This window comes from Bos mutus, chromosome 19, assembly GCF_027580195.1.
Source record: "Bos mutus isolate GX-2022 chromosome 19, NWIPB_WYAK_1.1, whole genome shotgun sequence".
NCBI lineage: Eukaryota > Metazoa > Chordata > Mammalia > Artiodactyla > Bovidae > Bos > Bos mutus.
This window is the reverse complement of record NC_091635.1, coordinates 40784087-40804373: the sequence shown is the minus strand read 5'-3', so window position 1 is coordinate 40804373 and position 20287 is coordinate 40784087. Positions and strand designations below refer to the sequence as shown.

At 47.3% G+C, this 20287-nt stretch overlaps 2 protein-coding genes across 2 annotated transcripts in view; both read right to left on the bottom strand.

Annotated features, from left to right (window-relative positions):
* The window catches only part of SLC6A4 (solute carrier family 6 member 4), a 33011-nt gene extending 24212 nt beyond the window's left edge, over window positions 1–8799 (bottom strand). The window contains exon 1 of the mRNA XM_070390310.1: window positions 8536–8799. The gene's annotated coding sequence lies outside the window, so the exon portion shown is untranslated. The remainder of the gene's footprint in view (window positions 1–8535) is intronic.
* Window positions 8800–18984: 10185 nt separating this feature from the next.
* BLMH (bleomycin hydrolase) overlaps window positions 18985–20287 on the bottom strand; it is a 41722-nt gene continuing 40419 nt past the window's right edge. The window contains exon 12 of the mRNA XM_014480433.2: window positions 18985–19952. Coding sequence (XP_014335919.1) covers window positions 19801–19952 — 152 coding nt within the window. The 3' untranslated portion in view covers window positions 18985–19800. The remainder of the gene's footprint in view (window positions 19953–20287) is intronic.

The following is a 20287-nucleotide window of genomic DNA, read 5'->3' as shown; positions in this document are numbered from 1 at the left end:
ATGCCCATGACTCTACTTGTCTGTTTGACCCCCCTCAGCACATTCTAAGCAGAAACACTACAGAAATTTTGTACTTTGACGTCACATGTCCAGATCAAAGTGAGTTCATCTCTTGGGACACTCACTTTCATTTTCCAAAAAAAACAAATACATGAAAACACCTCCCTACCCCCCACCAAAACCAGAATTATGGGTTTACTGCTGAGATAAGATTAATTATAGGTTATAGAGCCAAGTGGCAATTTGTACTCTCTATTCAGAGGGAGTCTAAAGTTCCCACAACACCAAGGATGATAAAAGTTGCAGAGCCCTGTAACATGGTATAGGGTTATACTGTGCCTATAACAAACACTAAACATATATGTTTACTAAACACAGCAAACATATATGCCTGTATATGTTCAGTCAACACTGAGCCTGGCCCGCTGCCACGGATTGGGCCTAATTCAGTAGACACATACTGCCCGCCTACTATACCTAAGGCTCTTGCAGACAAGGCAGGCCTGGTCCTGCCTTCAAGGAGTCCATGGTAGCAGGCCAGAATCTGATCAGCATGCGGATCGAGGGAGAGGCCGCTGCTGCTTGCAAGTGCTGCCGCCGACCTGCTGTAAACCGAGGTTTCTGCTGACTGGATGCAGCGTGTTCAGATACCTTGCGTCTTTAGCTTCGAATTGTCCTTGGGTTTTAATGGTCCTCCTTTTGCTGCTATTGCACACACTGCTTCTGTCATGGGACCCTGGATTTTTGCTGCTTCCAGTCCATGTCTCCACAGTGCAAAATGAAGGTTTGTTGTTGTATCTGTTGAAGAGACTGCTGAGTTCTCTGAGGGGTGTGGTGTCTTAGGGCGTAAGCCACCGGGACTCCTGCTCGCCTTTCAAACAACATAGAAAGACTTCATGATCTGAACGGACCAAGTGGAGAAAATCTTCTTGTTTTTTGGATGTTAGGGATAGAAATGACTATCACAGTCATCTCCTTACCCAAAGAATGCCTTGTAAGAGACAGTTTAATTTTTTGGAGAGGAACTAAACAGGCTACAATCCTCAGGGCCATCTCGGCCAGATACCATGAGAAAGGAAAAAGGGTCTCCATCCAGAACTTTCCTTGGGGAAGGATAGCTTCAAGCTTCCCTCCACACAGAGGGTAAAACTGAGAGGATTAGCCATTTGTGCTGGGGTTAAGATCACTCCAGAGGCTGGGCAAAAGTATAATTAATTGTTTAATAAAAAAGAAATGGATCTGGCATGGATAGGGAGAAATAGCCTTCCTGTAGTAAACATGAACAGGAAAGCTAGACTAACCACCTTCCTGGGGTGTCATTTAATAGTCTGTGTGTCCACAACTCAGAGCTCTCCTGTCGCATAGATCTGCACTGGAATCCCACACCTATCATTGACTGGCTTTGTGACGTTGGGCAGGTTACTTAACCTCTCTGACCTTCCCTTTGCTCATGTGTGAAAACAGACCATTAAAGTTCCTGCTCCCTGAAGGCTGTTGTGGGACTTCAATAAAAGTATGACAAATGCTTAGCTCAGTGTCTAGTGCATGGAAAGCACCAATGCATGACAGTGAGTTGATGACCACTCTGCCATCACACGTACACAACCCATTCTGCTGTTCTACTTCTCACCCCAGGGAAGGAAGCTGGAGCCCACAAGGTTTAGTGATTCGTTGCCCGCAGCACAGGTGGGCCCCCTGAGCCAGAAGCTATGGACTCCATCCCCTTCCATGGGCCCTCACCTGTTCTTGCTTGTTCTTCTCAATCGGTGGCTTGGAATCACTAGGAAACTTGTAAACGGGAGATTCCTGGGCTACTTGCTCAGAGATTCTAATAAAGAGATCCATGTGGGTGCTGCATTGTTAGCAAGTACCCAGGTTATTAGGGGCAGGTGGGCCACTGAGCATGCCCAGTGCATCCCCAACCCCACCCCTTCGCTGCCTCTAATCATCCTAAGTTCTCCAGGCCTGGCTTAAGTTTCTATCCACCTCCTCCATGTAGCCTTCTCTCACCACCCCAGCCCAAGATGATCTCATCTGTCATTCCTCACTGATTATCAAGCATCATTTATTATCCTTTTGTGTCCAGTTTCTTTGCATCTCCAGGCCATGACTTATACATTTTGGCCTCAAATTCCTGCTGACCAGGTGTGTGCACGTTCCCAGCCCAGAGGGTCTCTGGGTTGATTTTGGGTTTCTTGGGCTCGGGCCATGCTGGCAGGTGTGAGGCTCAGGTGAGCCTCTACTCTTTCTTCCCGGGTCCTATCCTCAGGGGGTCTGCCCCTCCTCCCTCCTCACCCATCAGGAAGATCTGCTGAGCATCTCCGGGGTGGAGAAAGGACCATCACAACCACAACAACGGTAATCAACTCTGGAATGGAAAAGACTGGCGGCATGTCCAGGATAAAGAGGAGCCCAGGTTGTGCTGTTAGGCCTTGAACAAGTACCAGCAGGCATGCCCATCAAAGGTTTGTGTTCCAGACACTCCTTTGTGAGTTGCTGGTTTGGAACTTGCGGTGTATTTTCAACCCACAGAAGGAAATGTTGCAAATGGTGGTTAACCTCCTAAGCTAGTTTACAAAACCCTTGTTTAACCAAAAGATACTAAAACATCTAAAATGTAAGGAGATGGGAGGTGACAAACTCATTAGAAGTTGTTTACCATTCTTTCTGGTTCCTGAGGAAAACTAAATTTAAGGAGAGGAGAATAAGGAGGTAGAGAGACTCGTCTGTAGAATCTGTGGAAGTGCCTTTACAGGTTGAGGTCACAGATCCTTTATTACATTTAACTACACAACTTGCAACTTTTTGCAGAAAGCTTTCATTCCGGGGCTGCCATCTGTGTTGGTGTGGACAAGGCCAGGAAAGAGACTTGGGAAACTCGAACAGGTGACGTGTTCGATTAGGCAGAATGAGGAGTATCGCTTACACCTTCTAAATCCTCTTTTATTGTTACAAGGCGATTTATGCCATAAGTAGAAATCAAGCTTTCAAAAACACCTGGGAGCATTTCCAAACACAGGAGTTTCCTTTTCCTTAAGACAGGTGTATTACTAAACTATTTTTGTGTGAGACAGACAGGATTAGACCCACAAAGGAAGTCAAGGGGGAGAGAGAAAGAAAACCAGCCCCAGGGACAGGGTGTTATGAAACAAGGGCGGATTTACCTGTGGCAGCTGGTGGGAGAGAGGAGGGGAGGAGAAAGGGATTGGAAGTGGAATTAAATACAATGTGAGTGACGATGACGGGAAGGGGGAACTGGGGCCATTTCTCTGAGTGGGGGCGGGGGGGAGCCGAGTGAAGGGACAGATGGGGTCTGGCAGCAGGGTGGAGGGGGGCACGGGGGTGCCCTCAAGCCACAAGTTGTCTGTGATTTGGGTAATGTTGCTTGAAGGTGCCTGTGCTCCTACAAGTTCTGAAATGTGTTTTACAACATGTCACACACATGGTTCGGGGACACTCACGAAGAATCAGTTCATGATGACTCAGAATTGATCTGATTCTCAGATGCAGTGAAATCAGGGCAAGAGGTTGTTCCTCATCCCTAGGAGTTGATGGTCGCAAAAAGTAATGCTTTGAGCTAAAACGGACATCACTGAGATGGTGGAGGAAATTTGAATATGGACTGTACATTCTATAAGAATATTTTATCAATGTTAACTTTTTTAGATGTGATAACAACAGGGCTCTGGTTATGTAGGAGAATGTCCTTGGGCTTAGGAAACACAAGCTGAAGAATTCAGGGGTGGAAAAAAAAATGCATTTAATATACCTAAGCGACCAACCATAATAGCTTAGCCTAGCCGACCTAAAATGCACTCAGAATACTTACATTAGTCTGCAGTTGGGCAAAATGATCTTACACAAGGCTTATTTTATAATTAAGTGCTGAATATCTTTAAAAAAAGGCATTCGGGGTGAAGTATTTGGATGTCTGCAAATTTTCACAGGTTCAACAACAAAATTATATATGTAGTATAATCATTTCATTAATTATATTTTACACAGTATCAAATTATGTATTAAATATGTAAAAATTGGACATGTGTCTAATTAGAAAGTACATGCACAAAAGTGGCAAAATGTGGTGAATCTGGGTGAAGCTTCAGGGGACCATTTCTCCAACTTTTCAGTTGAAAATTTTCAGTATAAGACACTGAGGGGAGAAAAAGAATTCTGCCCCTGGGACGGGCTGAGAAACCTCCATTCAGTCAAAGCTCGCCACAGCCTGGAATAGCGAATCTCCTCTCGCCCCTCTCTCTCCCCACCTCTCTCTTTCCTTCCTGCCCCAGCTCCTCTCCTCTGAAACAAGGAAAAGAGCCAGCTAACTCAATTAGCCGTTAACACAACACACCCAGTGGAGGGAAAAGTTCAGGAGACTCAAGTTTAAGGCCTGGCCAGGTCCTCAGGGCTGTGGCGAATTTGAACAAGCCATGGAGGACTTGGAGCAGATTGTCAACAAGTCCCCTTCCAACTCTGCCCTTCCCTGATTTTAGGGAATCCCTTGGGGGCGGGGGTGGGGGTAGGAATGTTTATTTTCTTGCAGCAGCTTCCCTGCTGCTAAGTCGCTTCAGTGGTGTCCGACTCTGTGCAACCCCTTAGAAGGCAGCCCACCAGGCTCCCCCGTCCCTGGGATTCTCCAGGCAAGAACACTGGAGTGGGTTGCCATTTCCTCCTCCAATGCATGAAAGTGAAAAGTGAAAGTGAAGTCGCTCAATCGTGTCCGACTCTTCGCAACCCCATGGACTGCAGCCTACCAGGCTCCTCCATCCATGGGATTTTCCAGGCAAAAGTACTGGAGTGGGGTGCCATTGCCTTCTCCTTCCCTAGCAAAGTACAATTTTCTTTTTCCTTGAATACGCCCAGAAAGACCACACAACACAAGGAGGCAAAGGCCCAGTGACCGGCTCTCTCTCCCCGAGCCCACCTACCAGCCTCCAGCTCAGGGTTCACCCAAAGCATACAAGCAGCTCTCCCACATCTGCCACTGGCCTTGTCACACCCCCCACCTCTTCCCTTCCGACCTCCAATAATGACACAAAGACCTGGACCTCAGGATCCCTGGAGACCTTCCCCATGCCACTTGCCACATGTCAGTGCCTGGGGACCCTGGCCATCAAGCGGGCCCTGGGACACCACCTTCCTGTCTCCTGTCTCTCGGGTTTCTCTCTCACTCTGTTTGGGGGGTTAATGGAGAGCTATCCTGTCCTGGCTTTTAGAAAATTCTATGGCTTAAATACTACAGTCAGCTATCCCAGGCACCGCTGGGGCTTCCCTGGTGGCTCAGATGGTAAAAAAAAAAAAAACAAAAACAAATCCACCTACAATGTGGGATACCTACAATGTGGGTTCGGTCCCTGACTTGGGAAGCTCCCCTGGAGAAGGGAATGGTTAGCCACTCTAGTATACTTGCCTGGAGGTATTCCATGAACAGAAAAGCCTGGCGGGCTACAGTCCACAGGGTAGCGAAGAGTGTGGCACAACTGGCAAGTAACACTTTCAGTTTCAAGAGAAAGATAAGCTTCCCAGGTGGCTTCATCGGTAAAGAATCTGCCTGCAATGCAGGAGACCTGGGTTTGACCTCTGAGTCGGGAAGATCCCCTGCCGTAGGAAATGGCAACCCACTCTAGTATTTTCTCGGGAAACCCCATGGACAGAGGAGCCTAAGGGGCTACAGTGTGTGGGATGGCAAAGAGTCACACACAACTGAGCACAATGGCTTAAATACCCACAGCTGAGTGCCCCTTGTCCAGGGTTGGGTGGCAGCGAGGGAGCTGCTACCGGGTTCCAGCAGAGCCAAAGAGAAGAAAATAAAGCAGCCAGACCACTTTGCACAGGTCTTATCTCCACTGGGTTTGTTACCCCATTAGACACAGCGTGGGAAGCACCTGGCTTACAGAGATGCTGCTGGTGTTCAGTAAATAAGCCTTCATCTTCCCAAGCGCTGACAGCTGACAAAGAGCAGGCAGGAGGGAACGCCTCCTCCACCGAGACTTGACTCGGATCATTTCTGCATGTGGGCCCAGGCCAGTTTGATGAGCTCTGCCAGGAAATGGTGGAGCGGGGAGGCGGGGACCTGTGCTGGCCGACTGTGGGTCTTGTGCCCACCCCAGAAAAGCAGGTCACCCTCTGACCAGGGGAAGTCATTTATGCCAGAGTTCTTTAAAATGCTAGTTTCATCTATTTTCCACCTTTCCTTCCTAGAAAGATGGCAGTTTTCTCTCCTTAGGGTTCTACTTTGCCTGCTTAAGCCCAGAAGTGGGATTCCGCACAGCAACAGAGGACCCCGCATCACTTACCCAAGAAAAGAGGAACAGGGCGCTTTATGAGACCTTGGATCCGGCTCCCAAGCCTGTCCTGTGTTACACCACCAAGCTCGGGGGTGTGTGTGGGGGGAGGTGGGCGCGTGTTGTTTCTCCCGCCCCACACACTAGGTGGAGGAGTTGTAAAGGGGATTCGAGGAGTCAGGGAACTCAGGCCCCTGTTGGCTGGACAAGGCTCAACTGCAGGACTTGTGCATGTCTGTGTGCAAAGCCTTGGCCTTAGAGTGAAAGCCGTGGGTCCCCAGAGGACCCTAATCTGACGGAAACATCCGGGCAGACTGTCCCGGCCCTCAGGCATTTTGCACCATCATTTAAACTCAAATTTGCTTAAAGCAGAGAAGTGAGGGTCACAGTCACAGAGTGAGCGGAGGGGACTGGAGGAGACATGGACATCGGTTATGCAGGGCCCCCCGCCCCTCGCTTAGAGCTAAAACCTCGAGACCCAGAGGAGTTGACCTGTGACAGGGAATAATTAAGGTCTCAGGTACCTTCTTAAACGGACAGAACAGGACTGTATAGTTTGCCCTTTGGCCGCCCAGTCATCTTTATTTAAAAAGTCAACTCACGAACATATCCTGTTGATTCATTAGGCCAAATTAAACTTCTTCAGGCAGCCCTGCCTTTGTTCTCCCAAATGATAGCATTTGCAGTGTATGAAGGAGAATGGTCACTCACTGGCTGAATGTCCGGCATCACTTGCGATTCTCTTTGGAGGGGCATATCTAGAATGTTTCTGCAAGCCCGCTGTAAGAGAGAACACTCACAGCCAAGCACCTCCTTCCACAGTCACCCCAACCATTTGTGACCCTTTGACATGCCTCTCCAAGCATCATCAAAATGCTCATAAAATTTGAAAAAATCAAGTTTGCTTAAAGCAGAGAAGCATTCTGAAGTTTTGTTGATTGCATTAAAACTTCAATGTTTTAAGTTTGAAACTTAAAACCCCAACCCCGCCATTCACCCCTAGTATAAATATTTTTAAGCAAAGAGACTGAAAGCAATGGGTTTGAATATCTGTGCTGGGGTCACATCCGAAATGTCCTAGATGGATCACTTGAGGGGATTTTTGATTAATTGTGAAGCAGTTTCAATCTGCTCCTATTCAGGTTCAGGGGAAAAAAATGAAAACCTGGGCCCCAAACAGCTTGCACAAACCTCTTAAGAACCTGCCTTCTCATCCATGCTAGAAGCAGCCACCCCCACCTCAGTCAGCAGGCAGGAAAACTTCAACCTTTGAGCACCGGTGGCTTCACGGGAAAGCGAGTAACAGAGTAAAAGCTGTGTGTTTCTCTCCACTCCCCAAACCCAAACATCCACGTGCCCATGGTGCCCCCTCCACTTCAATAAGCAACAAATCCCAACGTCGCTTTATTAGACATTTTCCCCATGTCTAATGTGTGTTAAGGCAACACACATTAAATATTTGATCTCCTCTTACTATGATGAGAGCTAGCAGGCTCATAAATAATCCATTAACCTGGTTCATTTTTCTGAACAAAATTGATTATAAAAATACTAACACAGAAGCCTTTTTAAGGTCTGACTCTTAGAAATCCCATCCCTCTGAAATCTTTAGAACCCCAACTGAAAAAAAAAAAAAAATCATTACACAGAAGACCCAGGGCAAAAAGAAATGTGCTTCTTAGTGTTCTTTAGCTCCAGAGAGCCTTTGAGAAAACAAATTTGAACGTACACATTTTTCAAGCAACTGATGGGCACACACTTCAACCATGTAGAACAGCTCTCTGGAGTTGTGGGTTTCACATGAATTCTGAATGACTGAGCGTGCATCGGCTCTGCGAGTGAAAACCACCCAAGCGTACGGAGACTCGTCCCACTTAAGTGTCATTCGGAGATTTCTCTAGATATTTGGGCATTGTGTCCAGCAGGGCTCTACCCGCGGAGATGCCTGCACACACACATCCCTGCACGCGATGGCGGTCAGCGAAGAGCAAACAGAAGCCCTGGGTTGAAAGTAAAGCAACTTTTGCCTCCAAGCTCAGGACCTTCCTGGGCAACTGGGGCCGCCCCCCAGGCCTCCGGGGAGGAAGGAGCGCTCTGAGGTTATCGAACGCCCGAGTCCCCTGGTCCGACTCCGTGCGCACCAGCCCTGCCCAAACCCCCCACGCCCGCCCCCGGGAGTGGGGGGGGGGCCTCGCGGGATGAAGTTCTGGAGAGAAGTGGGCTTGAAAAGCCGGGAGGAAAGCGGACCCACCTGCCGGGAGTCCGCGGAGGCTGGTCCGGGGCTTCGGAGCCGGCGACCCTCGCGCCGTCGAGGCACCCGGGCGCCGCTGTCTGTTCCGGCGCTGGCGCGGCCGTTATTTGTACTCTCGGCCCCTCACATGGTCTGATCTCTAGATATCCGCCGCCAAAGAGCTCTTTAAGAATTTTTGCGTCACTTTGAGCAGCAGAAACTTTACGTTTCCCCGCTGCCGCCGCTCTGCCTTCCTCCTGGGGATGGGGAGGGCTGGGGGGCTGGGTGGGCGGGCGCTCCAGAGAGTGGCGGGCGGGGAGGCGTGGACGGGGAACCGGAGAGGGGAAAAGTGAAGGACCCCCCACTCCCACTACACACGCACACACACATTCACACACTCGCCCCCCTAGAGGACCAGCGCTCTGAGTAGAGAGGGAGCCTGGGGCGGGGAGGGGCAAGCAGCAGGCTGAGCGGAGCCAGAAGTCCTAACCCCTCGTGCTCTTTAAGCTCGCGGGGAAGGAGCTGCTCCACAACCCACAGGTGTAGTTCCTCCCCAGCCAATAGCTCCTGAAGTTTTATGTGTAGGTTTCAGCTTGATATCACTTACTCAGAACCATCACTCTGGACCACGGACACCTCCCCTCACCCCCATCCCGAATCCGGCCCTATTTTTCTTCCTGGGACTTAGCCCTTGGCTCTCCCTCCGGCTTCACCGCTGGGACGTGAACCCAGCCAGGAAGAGCTCAGCGGAACTCTGGTCCAGAAGGACCAGAAGGAATTAATTCCTCGCTATCCCCGGTTCCTCCAATACAGCCCAGCCTAGTGGCTCAAGGTAAATACTAGCAGAAGAAATGAATGAATGAAGCACTTTCCCACCTTGTTAACCAGCTACAGTGGAAAGCAGTATGAGAACAGAGGGTGTGGGTGGCGATCTGGTAAACGTGTGTGCCTGTGGTGTTGGGCGAGGGGGTGAATTGGTAACAATATTTTAATTATCTGAAGAAAACCAACAGGAGCCTATTGTGTTGAATCATGTCAATATATTACTTTGATAATTTTAAAAACTTTAAAAATAAACTTAATGTTAAATTATCTTTTCAGTACAATTATTTTTTACATTTGAAAAGAACAGATGCAGTACTTGCTCCGGATGTCCCTGAGGCTGAGATGGGAGGGCAAGAGCTGACGCGCCTACTTCCTAGAGGCCAAGGTCCCAGCCAAGTAGAAGGCAGAAAAGAAACAGCAGTTACAAGTGTGCAACCCCTTTCTCCCCGCTCCCCACTCGCTGCTTGGACTGAACAGAACCCAGAAAACTGAGGGAGAATCCGGCTGAGTGGACCTGGAGTCTGCAGGGACCGAGCTGAAACAACCTTCACTGGGCGTGGTTGGCACCCCAACCTGGGAGGAATCAGTGTGAGATTCTGGCGCCACCTAGACGTCAGGGTGGGGATTGCAAGCAGAGCGGGGATGGCGACTCCCAGGGAAATTTGGGCAGTTCATCCCAGGGTCATATCCTGGGATGAGAGGCCCACGTCAGGCAGCCCCTCCCTTCAGATGGACACTGTGTGTGACCACTGTGTGAACGAGTGTAACAAGTGTAAGGTGTGGTTCTGAGGAGGGCCTGGGAGGGGACTGGGACCCCAGCCCTTGGCTGAGACTCTCGTCTCCACCCAGTCTGTCCTCCACGTTGGCTTAGTGTGGCCTTTCAACACCATGCCAGAGTCTCCCGAGCCTGTTGACCACTCATGACCTTCTTCCGAGACCCTAATACCCATTCTTGCGCAGTCTCCCTCCCTCCCAGCCCCTCTCAGAACTGTTTTCTTGGGTGTGGTGCTGACCTAGACCATGGGACTTGGGTGAAACCCCAGCTCTGACCCTGTACTGTCTGCATGGGTTTATTCCCATACGAGGAAGTTCCTTCTTCTGGGCTGGAATAGCCTTTGGCTCCCTCGTGTGTAAAATAGGGATCATGAGGGTGGTGGGCACCCCCGCGTGCCGGGCGGGAAGGGGCTGACGTGTGCAGTAACACCACTGCCCTCTCCGCCTGAGGGGCACTGCCCACCCACCCTCTCTCCCCCGCTGGACCGCCTGGGCCAGTCCTCTCCCCTCTTAGTCTCTGGCCGAGGAGCCGCTGCGATTACACAGACGCGACCTCTCCCTTGTTCCTCACGGCCTCCCTGGAAGAGTCCATGAAAAGTTGTTGCAGATGGGCCATCTACTCTCTACACAGGTGCTTTCTCTTCTCTTCCCCGTGGGTGTCGTCCCACAGAGACCAGGTGGCCTCCGCTGCCCCACTTTCGCCTCAACAAATCCAGACTCTCGCTTTCCTAACGCACAGCCTTCCCTGTCTTGCTCCCCACTTGTGCCATACCTGCCCTGGCTCTCTCCAGCATCCAGACTCCCTCCCAGCACCCCCGCTTATTTTTCCTGGGACATGGTGTAGTTTAGGTGACAGGGTCAATGGCCAACCATGCATGGGGACAGCACCACCAGAGCAGGATTTGCTGTCACTGTGAGCCCTGGGCTCGTCCCCATAGGGTTCTACCTAGAAGCCCCCCGGGGGAGGCTGTCTCTGATCAGGTGAAGCAAGGCCAAGGGGAGGGGAGGGAAAGCCCTTCAGGAGTGCCAGGGGTGGGATGTGCAGGCGGTGTGGGAGAGGAATACCCCGAGGAAGGCAGACAACGTTTACAAGTAGGTGATGTGTGTCGTTGGTCACTTTTTCCTGGCCCCAGGTCTCCCATTCCTTATGAGCCTACTACCTCCGCTGGACAAGACCCTGTTTCCCCAGATTTGACAGGTGTCGTGACTACCGTATGTTCTATGATATCTTTGGGTCAAGGTTTCTGGTTTTACTTCCTTCCTGTGGGATCCCCTCCCCTGACTATAAACACTTTCGCCGGTGCCACGGTCTGGAAGGCAGCTGTGTTTACCTTCCATCTTGGCAGAGAAGTTGAAGCCAGAAGAGCAAGTACCAGGACACCCCACCCCCACCCCAGCCGCACAGACCCGTGAGAGCCCTCAGACCTTTCCTAAATGTCCACCTCCTCCACTGGGCTCTGAGTTCCCAAGGGAAGGGGCTCTGCCTCTCTGCAGATCTTAATACCCATCCCTGTGTCAGCACACAGCACGCCCCACACACAAGTGTTGGCAATGGACGGCTAGGGAGATGCCTTCTACTCTTAGCCGACTTAAAGTCGGCAGCACTTTTGGGACTGGTGAGTAAATCATGGAATATCTGACACTGGAGAATTGCCCAGCAGTGAAAGGAGTGAGGCGGTTTTCTCTGTGTATTGTAGTCGCTGTAAGCATGTAGAAGAAACTGGAAATCCTAAGTGCTTTGGAGGGAAAGGACATTAAGGGTAGGAGGGAACCCTGCTTTTTCACGGTATTACCTTTCATACTACTTAAATATTTGTCATGTTGGTAATACTTTTCTACAACTTTTCTGGAAAAGCCTCATTTTTAAAAAATTGTAAAAGTTAAAAAAGAGAGAAAAGGACTTTCCTGACGGTCCAGTGGTTAAGACTGCGCTGCCAATGCAAGGGGCACAGATTCAATTCCTGGTTGGGGAACTAAGATCCCACATGCTGCACCGCATGGCCAAAAAATAAAAATGAACAAAATAACAATAAGAACAATAAAATGATTTTTAAAAAGAAAGAAAGAATACAGAAAGGGGCCCCAAGCTATGGCAAAGCAGGGGAGAAGCCTGGAGGATTTTCAGGGCAGCTCCATCTCTTGCAGTGCAAACTGTTTCCTTCCCAAACAGGGCTGAATTATTCAGTACCACTGCAGGTTTTTTTATTCCCTTAGGAAGGAAGCAAATATTTTCTTTCTAACTTACTAATAAGGGTGCTGTGAGCCAGGAGGTGACATCCAGGGCTTTGCTCAGGGTCTGAGCAAGAGGGACAGAATTATTTTTAGAACCCAGGTTCTCTGCTTCTAGCCCCTGAAGTCACGCCTCTCTCCTCCCTCCCACTCCCAGCTTTCTTGGTCTGCTCAAGACGACAGAATACTCTCCCTGTCTTTAGCTCTTCTTCCCTTCCAGGAACTTCAAGATAACTGTGGCCTCTGCATAGAGGGAGGTTTCCCCCCTCAGTCTCTTCTTGGAAAACTGATCACCCTCATCCTTGATGTCTGTGGTCACTGTGGTTAGAAGTTAGATTAAAATGGGTCAGTTTTTCTTTTCCTTCTCCAACTTCGAGCCCTTTCCTAACTATGATGATATTTACTGGAAAACTTCACTCATAGCAAGTCATCTGCTTTTGCCACGGGCTCATGTATATACATCTTATTTTGCGAACTACACGATAAACTTCTGAAGGGCAGGGAATTACTTTAACCCCCAGAGGGCCTTGCTCGATGACGGACACATTGGAGAAGCTCTGTGAACTGGTTATTACCAATAGCTCCCATCTATTGAGCATCTGTCTCCCACGTACATTATCTGCCTCCTTTTTTGTTCTTTTCCTACCACAAGGGTAATATGCATTTTTCAACCCTTTGGCTGTATTTTGTTATTAAAAATATATTTTAGTTTTTCTCTTTTGAGCTGTGACCTTTCCTATGAATACATTTCAAAAAGCTTTTCACCAAAGATGGTATGGAGACTGAGACGCAGAGAGGGTCGGTGACTGGTCCCTGCCCTGCGTGGCTCCAAGTGGCTCAGCCAACCCTCCTGCCTGAGTCCAAAGGTGCTGGGATTCTCCCTCTCCTGGGTTGACTTTTTCTTTTAAAAATGTTTTTATTTATTTTGGTTGTGTGGGGTCTTGGCTGCTGTGCGCAGGCTTTTCTCGAGTTGTGGCGAGTAGGGGTAACTCTCTAGTTGAGATGCACAGGCTTCTCATTGCAATGGCTTCTTTTCTTGCAGAGCACAGGCTCTAGGGTGCATAGGCTTCAGCAGTCGAGGCTCCCTGGCTCTAGAGCGCAGGCTCAGTAGGTGTGGCGCATGGGCTTAGTTGCTTCGAGGCACGTGGGATCTTCCTGGACCAGGGATTGAACCCGCGTCTCTTGCAATGGCAGGTGGATTCTTTATCATTGAGCCACTGGGAATCTCTGCTGGGCCAATTTGAAGCCAGAAAGGTGCAGGCAGTGAGAAAAGTGAAGAAAACCTTTGAGGGTTTCTACCTCCCTCTTCTACTCCCCTAAGGCCAGTCACCCTGAAATCTAGACCTTCCTGTTAAGCACTGACGTACAAAGATCCACAGGGGCTTTGTTCTCATTCTACTCATCCCTCCTGAGCAAGTGACTGCGAAGCCCACTTCAGATCTAGACATAAACTTTTAATTGAATACAGCTGTCAGGATATAGGGCATTTTCCATCCGTCAGTCAACCATATTTACCATGAGGCAGGCTTGTGAACACAGTGGTGAGTAAGACAAAGCCGCTGCCCTTGGGGAACTGACAGGAAGGATCGACACATAAACATAGAAACAAACAAGCATTTCAGAAAGTGACAGAAGTGAAGGAAATCGACCCCAGTTATCGTATAGAGGCAAGGGCAGAGGTGGCGGAGGCGGTGAGGAGGGGGCAGCTTGCTACTCAGGTGAGGTGATGGCCTTGATGTTTGAGCCATGACCTGAATCATAAGAAGCCAGCCTTCAGGCTGAGGGAACAGTTTTAGGATGAGGGAACAGCTAGCAGGCGGGAATGCGCTTGGTGCATTTGAAGGACAAAGTGGGAGTGGGGTGTGACTGTCTGATGCAGGGTGAACAAGAAGGGAAGGGAGGAAGTTGGGTCTGGAGAGGTGGGCAGGGGCCTCAAGGGAGGAGGCTGTGTGCTCCTGTCACTGAATGTGTCCATGCAAAACTTCAAGGATTCCTTATCCATCTTGGAGAAGTCTAGACAAGATGACCTCTAAGGGCCCTCTTGGGTGAGAGGCAAGTGGGCTGCAGTTTAAGTCAAGCACACTGATACTTTCCACCGTGTACCCGCCCTGTCTCAGCCACTCCATTCTTCTGCAAAGCAGGTAATTTTAAAAAATCAAACAAAACATTGACTTAGGATAGGCTGAGAGATGGTTCCAGAGCCCACTCCATCCACTTTAAGAGGAACTACTAGATAGTTTTTCTCAAGGAGTAAGTGAGAGAGAGAGAAAGCAGGTGGTATCCAAACGGTACCAAGGAAGACAAACGGGCAGAAGGGCTTCTGTCTTCACACAGTCCTGTTTGCAAATGCCTATGGCTGCTATGAATAGGACACTCCCCCTCCCTCTCCCTTTCTCTTTGTGGTCATGTGTAAAGGGTTTGAATTTTGCAAAGGAAACAAGAACAACTCTGGCCAATTGATTCCTAGTTTTCAATCAAATTGTGTCACAGACCCCAAGGAAGTAGGGTCATCTTCATGAAAAGCAGCAACGGTTCTGAACAAGCGGTCTCAACTACGGGGATGCCCATCTGATATTACTTACAAGGAAAAAAAAAAATCTAGCCTAATCAATGACTTTGGCCAGTCAGCAACAAGTTTCACCCAGACCACATGATCAGAGAAGTGGGAATGAAAGTTCAAGTGCCCTGGCGCTGCCAACAGCAAATGAGAATTCAGTGGCTCTTTGACAACAAGCCGGAGCACGCTGATGGATCCACAACCACATCCTGGAGGAATGACGTCTCATTATCAGGTCCTGGCTTCTTGGATGTGTAGGGTCAGCATGACTCTACATGTCTCAAGAGGGTTCCTGGAGCTGGCAAGGACCTTCCAGAGGTGAGAGTATCATTGAAAGAGCGACAGGAAGACAGTTCACACCTTCTCAATTCCCAGTTCACCAGTCACCCAAATGTTAGCAGGTTCTTCCAGTTCAGATGTCTGGCTAAAACTCTGGCCCATTTCATCTTTGGTAGAGAAGACATACCCGCCATCCTTTGTTTCTCTCCACAGAATCCTAATTTTATTTGGATAATAGCTTCTATTCAGTATTTGGTTATGGAGATTATCTTTTATATATTTGGATTCAGTTAGTAATATTTGGTTAGGAATTTTGCATCTCTTTATGGAGGAGATTTGCATGTACTTTTTTCTTTTTTTTGTTAGGGTTATGGCAGCCTCATAAAATAATCCTTTATGTCACAGAATAGCTCTTTGTCTTTCTTCTTAACCTAATCGAAATTCCCCAGAGAACACTTGCAATCTCTGCACACTAGGGTTCTAGGAGCCCAGTATGACCGAGGATATTCAAAATGCAAATGCCCACATAAGGTACTTTCATCTTCAACTAAGTTTCTGACCTCCAGGCCATAAACTAGTTTTCTCTATGGAGAATAAATCTTGAACTGGTGCCTGCTGAGAGGGGGAGGGGCAAGCACATAGCTACCCAAGGTAGCGAGGGAATCTAGCTTTCAGTGACCCAGAGTAACCCTCTGATGCTAGCATGTCTGAGCTTTGGGGGTGGGGGGTGGGGGGAGAGGGTTACACAGTGTAAACTGGTTTGCTTATCACTAGCTGTCTGCACTGCTGAATCAGGATTCAACTTTTTCAGTTCTGCTAAATCTTTCAACGTCTCAGTCTGCTTTTCAGTTTGCTTCTTCTCCCCCTTCTTCCCGGGGTCTGGGGATATATGTCTTCCAAACAGGTCCCTTCACTGTCACTTCTGACAACATTAAGGGTGTCTTATATTTTTCCATCTGCAGTATAATGGTAGCCTCCTCTTGACTTCTTTTGTGTGTGTCTGTACTTTTGGGGGGGATCAGTCTTACCCAATATGTTAATTTGCTTTTCTTTTTTTTAAAGAACCACTTGTAATATAAATGCGAAAGAGTCTGTTTAGCGAATGGCGCTGGGAAAGTTGGACAGGTGCATGTAAATCAATGAATTCCCTCACACCATGCACAAAAATAAACTCAAAATGGCTTAAAGACTTAAACGTAAGACACGACACCATAAAACTGGAAGACAGCATAAGCAACACATTCTCTGACATAAATCATACCAATGTTTTCAGTCAGTCTCCCAAGGCAATAGCAATAAAACCAAAAATAAACAAATGGAATCAATTATGTGTTTAATCAATCAATAAACAAATGGAATCAACCTAATCAAACTTACAAGCTTTTGCATAGCAAAGGAAACTGTAAGTGAAAAAAACAAAACAAAAAGACAACCTGAAGAATGGGAGAAAATATTTGCAAAATGAGGCAAGTGGCAAGAACTTCATCTCCAAAATATACAAACAGCTCATACAACTCAACAAGAAACAATCAACCCAACTGAAAAATGGCACATGACCTATATAGACATTTCTCCAAAGAAGATATAAAGATAGCCGATAGGCACATGAAAAGATTCTCAACATCACTATTAGAGAAATGCAAATCAAAACTACAATGAGCCATCACTTCACACCAGTCAGAATGGCCATCACTAAAGTCTGCAAGTAACAAATGCTGTAGAGGGTGTAGAGAAAAGGAAAGCCCTCCCTCTCACACTGTTGGTGGGGATGCAAATTGGTGCAGCCACTATGGAACACAGTATGGAGGTTCCTCAAAAACACTAAAAAGAGTTGCCATATGATCCAGCAATCCCACTCCTGGGCACATAACCAGACAAAACAATAATTCAAAAAGATACACATGTCCCTATGTTCACAGCTATTCATACTAGCCAAGACATGGATACAACCTAAGTGTCCACTGACAGATGAATGGATAAAGAAAATGTGGTACATCTATATGATAGAATACTCAGTTCAGTTCAGCTGCTTAGTCGTGTCCGACTTTCTGCAACCCCGTGGACTGCAGCACGCCAGGCTTCCCTGTCCATCGCCAACTCCAATAGAATACAACAGTAAAATACTACTCAGCCCTAAAAATGAAACAGTGCCATTTGCAGCAACATGGATGCCAGGAGAGATCATCATACGAAGTGAAGTCAGAAAGAGAAAAACACCGCGTGGTCTCATTTATGTGTGGAATACGGCACAAACGAACCCATGTACAAAACAGCAACAGGCTCACAGACGTAAGAGAACAGACTCGGGTTGCCAAGGGGAAGAGGAGGAAGGAAAGGGACGGCCTGAGGGTTCTGGGTTAGCTGACGCAAACTATTACATTTAGAATGGATAAACAACAAAGGAAAATAAAGATAAAATCCATCAGTTAAAAAAAAAATTCCATTTGACAATTCGCTTTTTTCTGAAACATTTAAGCCTTTTATGGACGTTGAAATTATTGACACGTTTAGGTTTCTATTTTGGACACAGTACTTGCCTGTGTTTTCTTTCTCTCCACTATTTTGTTTATATATATATATATATATAATATTTTTATATATTTATAAAATTTATATATTTTAATAAAATTTTATATATTTTATATATTTATTATATGTAATATATATATAATATTCTTGATGGGAAAGTACATCCTGTTTTATTTTAGTAGTTAATCTGGAAACTTCTAGCACTTAAAATAAACACAGCAAAGCCTAAAGTTAATCCATGCACTTATCTTTTTCCTGAATGACATTAAGGACTTTAGAGTATGTATGCTTATTCTAATCATCTCCCGCGTTCCCTATTTTTATGTATTTTGGTTTTATCTGTTTTGGAACTTGTAAGACTACCCATAGTCACTTCCTGTTTAGATGGTGCACGTGTTTATCACTTTCTTCAATTCTACATTCCTTTGTTGAATTTCAGAACTTCTATATTAAGAGATCACTGTTGTTCTGCTTGGGCAACAATTTTTAACTGAAATAGTCTTTTATTTCACCTCTGTTCTTCAAAGACAGTTTTGCTCAGTATAGAATTCTAGGTTCATGGTTAATTTCTAACTGTCTTTTGAAGGCACTTTTCACGGTCTTTTGACATACATAGTTGCTGATGAGAAGTCAGCAATCTCATTGTCTTTTCTTTGGAGGCAACCTGTCGTTTCTTCCTGGATATCGTTAAGATTTGTTCTGAGGTTTCACCATGATGTGTCTGGAAATGGATTTATCCTGCTTGGAACAGGATTACTAGAGTATTGTAAACACTGAATAACACTTGAGCCTGTAACTAATGTTATAACTAATGTTATGACAAACAATATTCCATGCTAGAACTGAGAAGATTCTTTCAAAGCCTGAAAGGTAGGGGACTCAGGCACCAACAGAAATGTTAATTAGGATGCTGTATTTCTTTGCTTTCAGTGAAAGAGAGGCCAGTCTTAGTAAAATACATACTCTTCAGCCCACTCTAAGGCTGGACCCAGCTGGGCCTTACTTCCCACTCTTGCAGTGACCCTGTTGCTTGGAGAAATGATGATTAAGCAGCAGAGGCACCAGCTCTCTTAAACATGGTGCCTAGAAGCCCTCTGCAGAAGCCAGAGAGGATCCGCACAGGCTGGGAAGAATGGTACATCCCAGAGAGCAGCCAAGGTGGAGACGCTCTGAACCATCTTGCTGTTTCTTTACTTTCAAGAACACGAGCCACCTGGCTACTTTCCTTTATAGCCAAATACACACACACTTCTTAGGTCAAATAAGCCAACACACTCTCATTTAGCAAAGTGTTTTATTCAAAAGCTTTCTCAGCACCATCTAGTTGTCAGAAAGAATGGATGATATCCCCTTTTTGTGCCCACCCAACTCCCAATTCCAGAGGCAGAAGTTGAACCGTTTGGCGAGAGCTCCCTCTAAGGATTATAATTCAGATCATGATAAGGTTTTGGTTGTTCTCTCACCCACGTTCCCTGACCCTCTACTTAACCACGACTCAAGTAGAGCCGTGATCTCCACAGTTCAGAACAACTGGAAGGAATCATGTCAGTTTTGATCAACCTCCCATTCCTGGGCTGTTCGAGGCACAAAGAATTACCTTGACAAAATCTGAATTCAGTGACTGCCACCTCGGAGGAACAGTGATACTGTCAGGCAGCATGCAGTTTTGAGAGCTCAAATGTTAGGGCACCCTCCCCCACTCTACTCTAGGAACAAGGAGCACTAGGTCTGCTTTCTCTCCACACACCTCAATTGCTCATCCTCTTCTGCCTTATTAACACAGACACAGAACGAAACCGGTGTGACAGAGTTAAGACAAACAATTACATCTGATTAAAATGCTAAGAGATCCTGAGCTGTTGGAGATGAGGAGAGTAGATAGTGTGACCTGATCTTTCCCTTTTTTTCTTTAAGAATATTCTGTTTCAGCATAAAGCACACTTTCCCAAAGAGGTTCCTGGAGCAGAAATCCAAGAGTCTGACCGTGTCCCGTGGGAACACACAGTCAGCTATGTCACTTTGGCTTCAGTCCCTGGATCTGTCCTTTGCAGCTACTTCAGGTCCCATGGGAAGAGGAAAAGCTGGAGGCAACATCACTTGGCCAAAGCACCCATGGGGTCCCAGGCTGGCAGGACAATGGGTTCCTGCTCTAGTACAGCTAGCACCTCTTCAGGGACATGCTTCTTGTCCACCACCACTTCGTAGACGTACTCAGAGAACCACTCATCCGTCATGCACAGGTAACCTGGAGAAGAGAACAGGAGCCTCATGAATCCAGAGGGCAAGGGGCAAAGAGCAAAAACCTTACTGGCACTATGAGAAAATCTCTCACAAAGCTAGCATTTGTACATGTTTTTCAGCTTTCCCATCTGTAATTTCATTTAACCTGATTATTTTTAAAATTGTTATTTCTCTATTTTTGGCTGCACTGGGTCTTTGTTGTTGCACGCAGGCTTTCTCTAGTTGTGGCAAGCACGGCTGCTGTTTGTTGTGGTGTGCAGGCTTCTCGTTGAGATGGCCTCTCTTGTTCTGGAGCATGGGCTTTAGGTGCGCGGACTTCAGCAATTGTGGTCCTTGGGC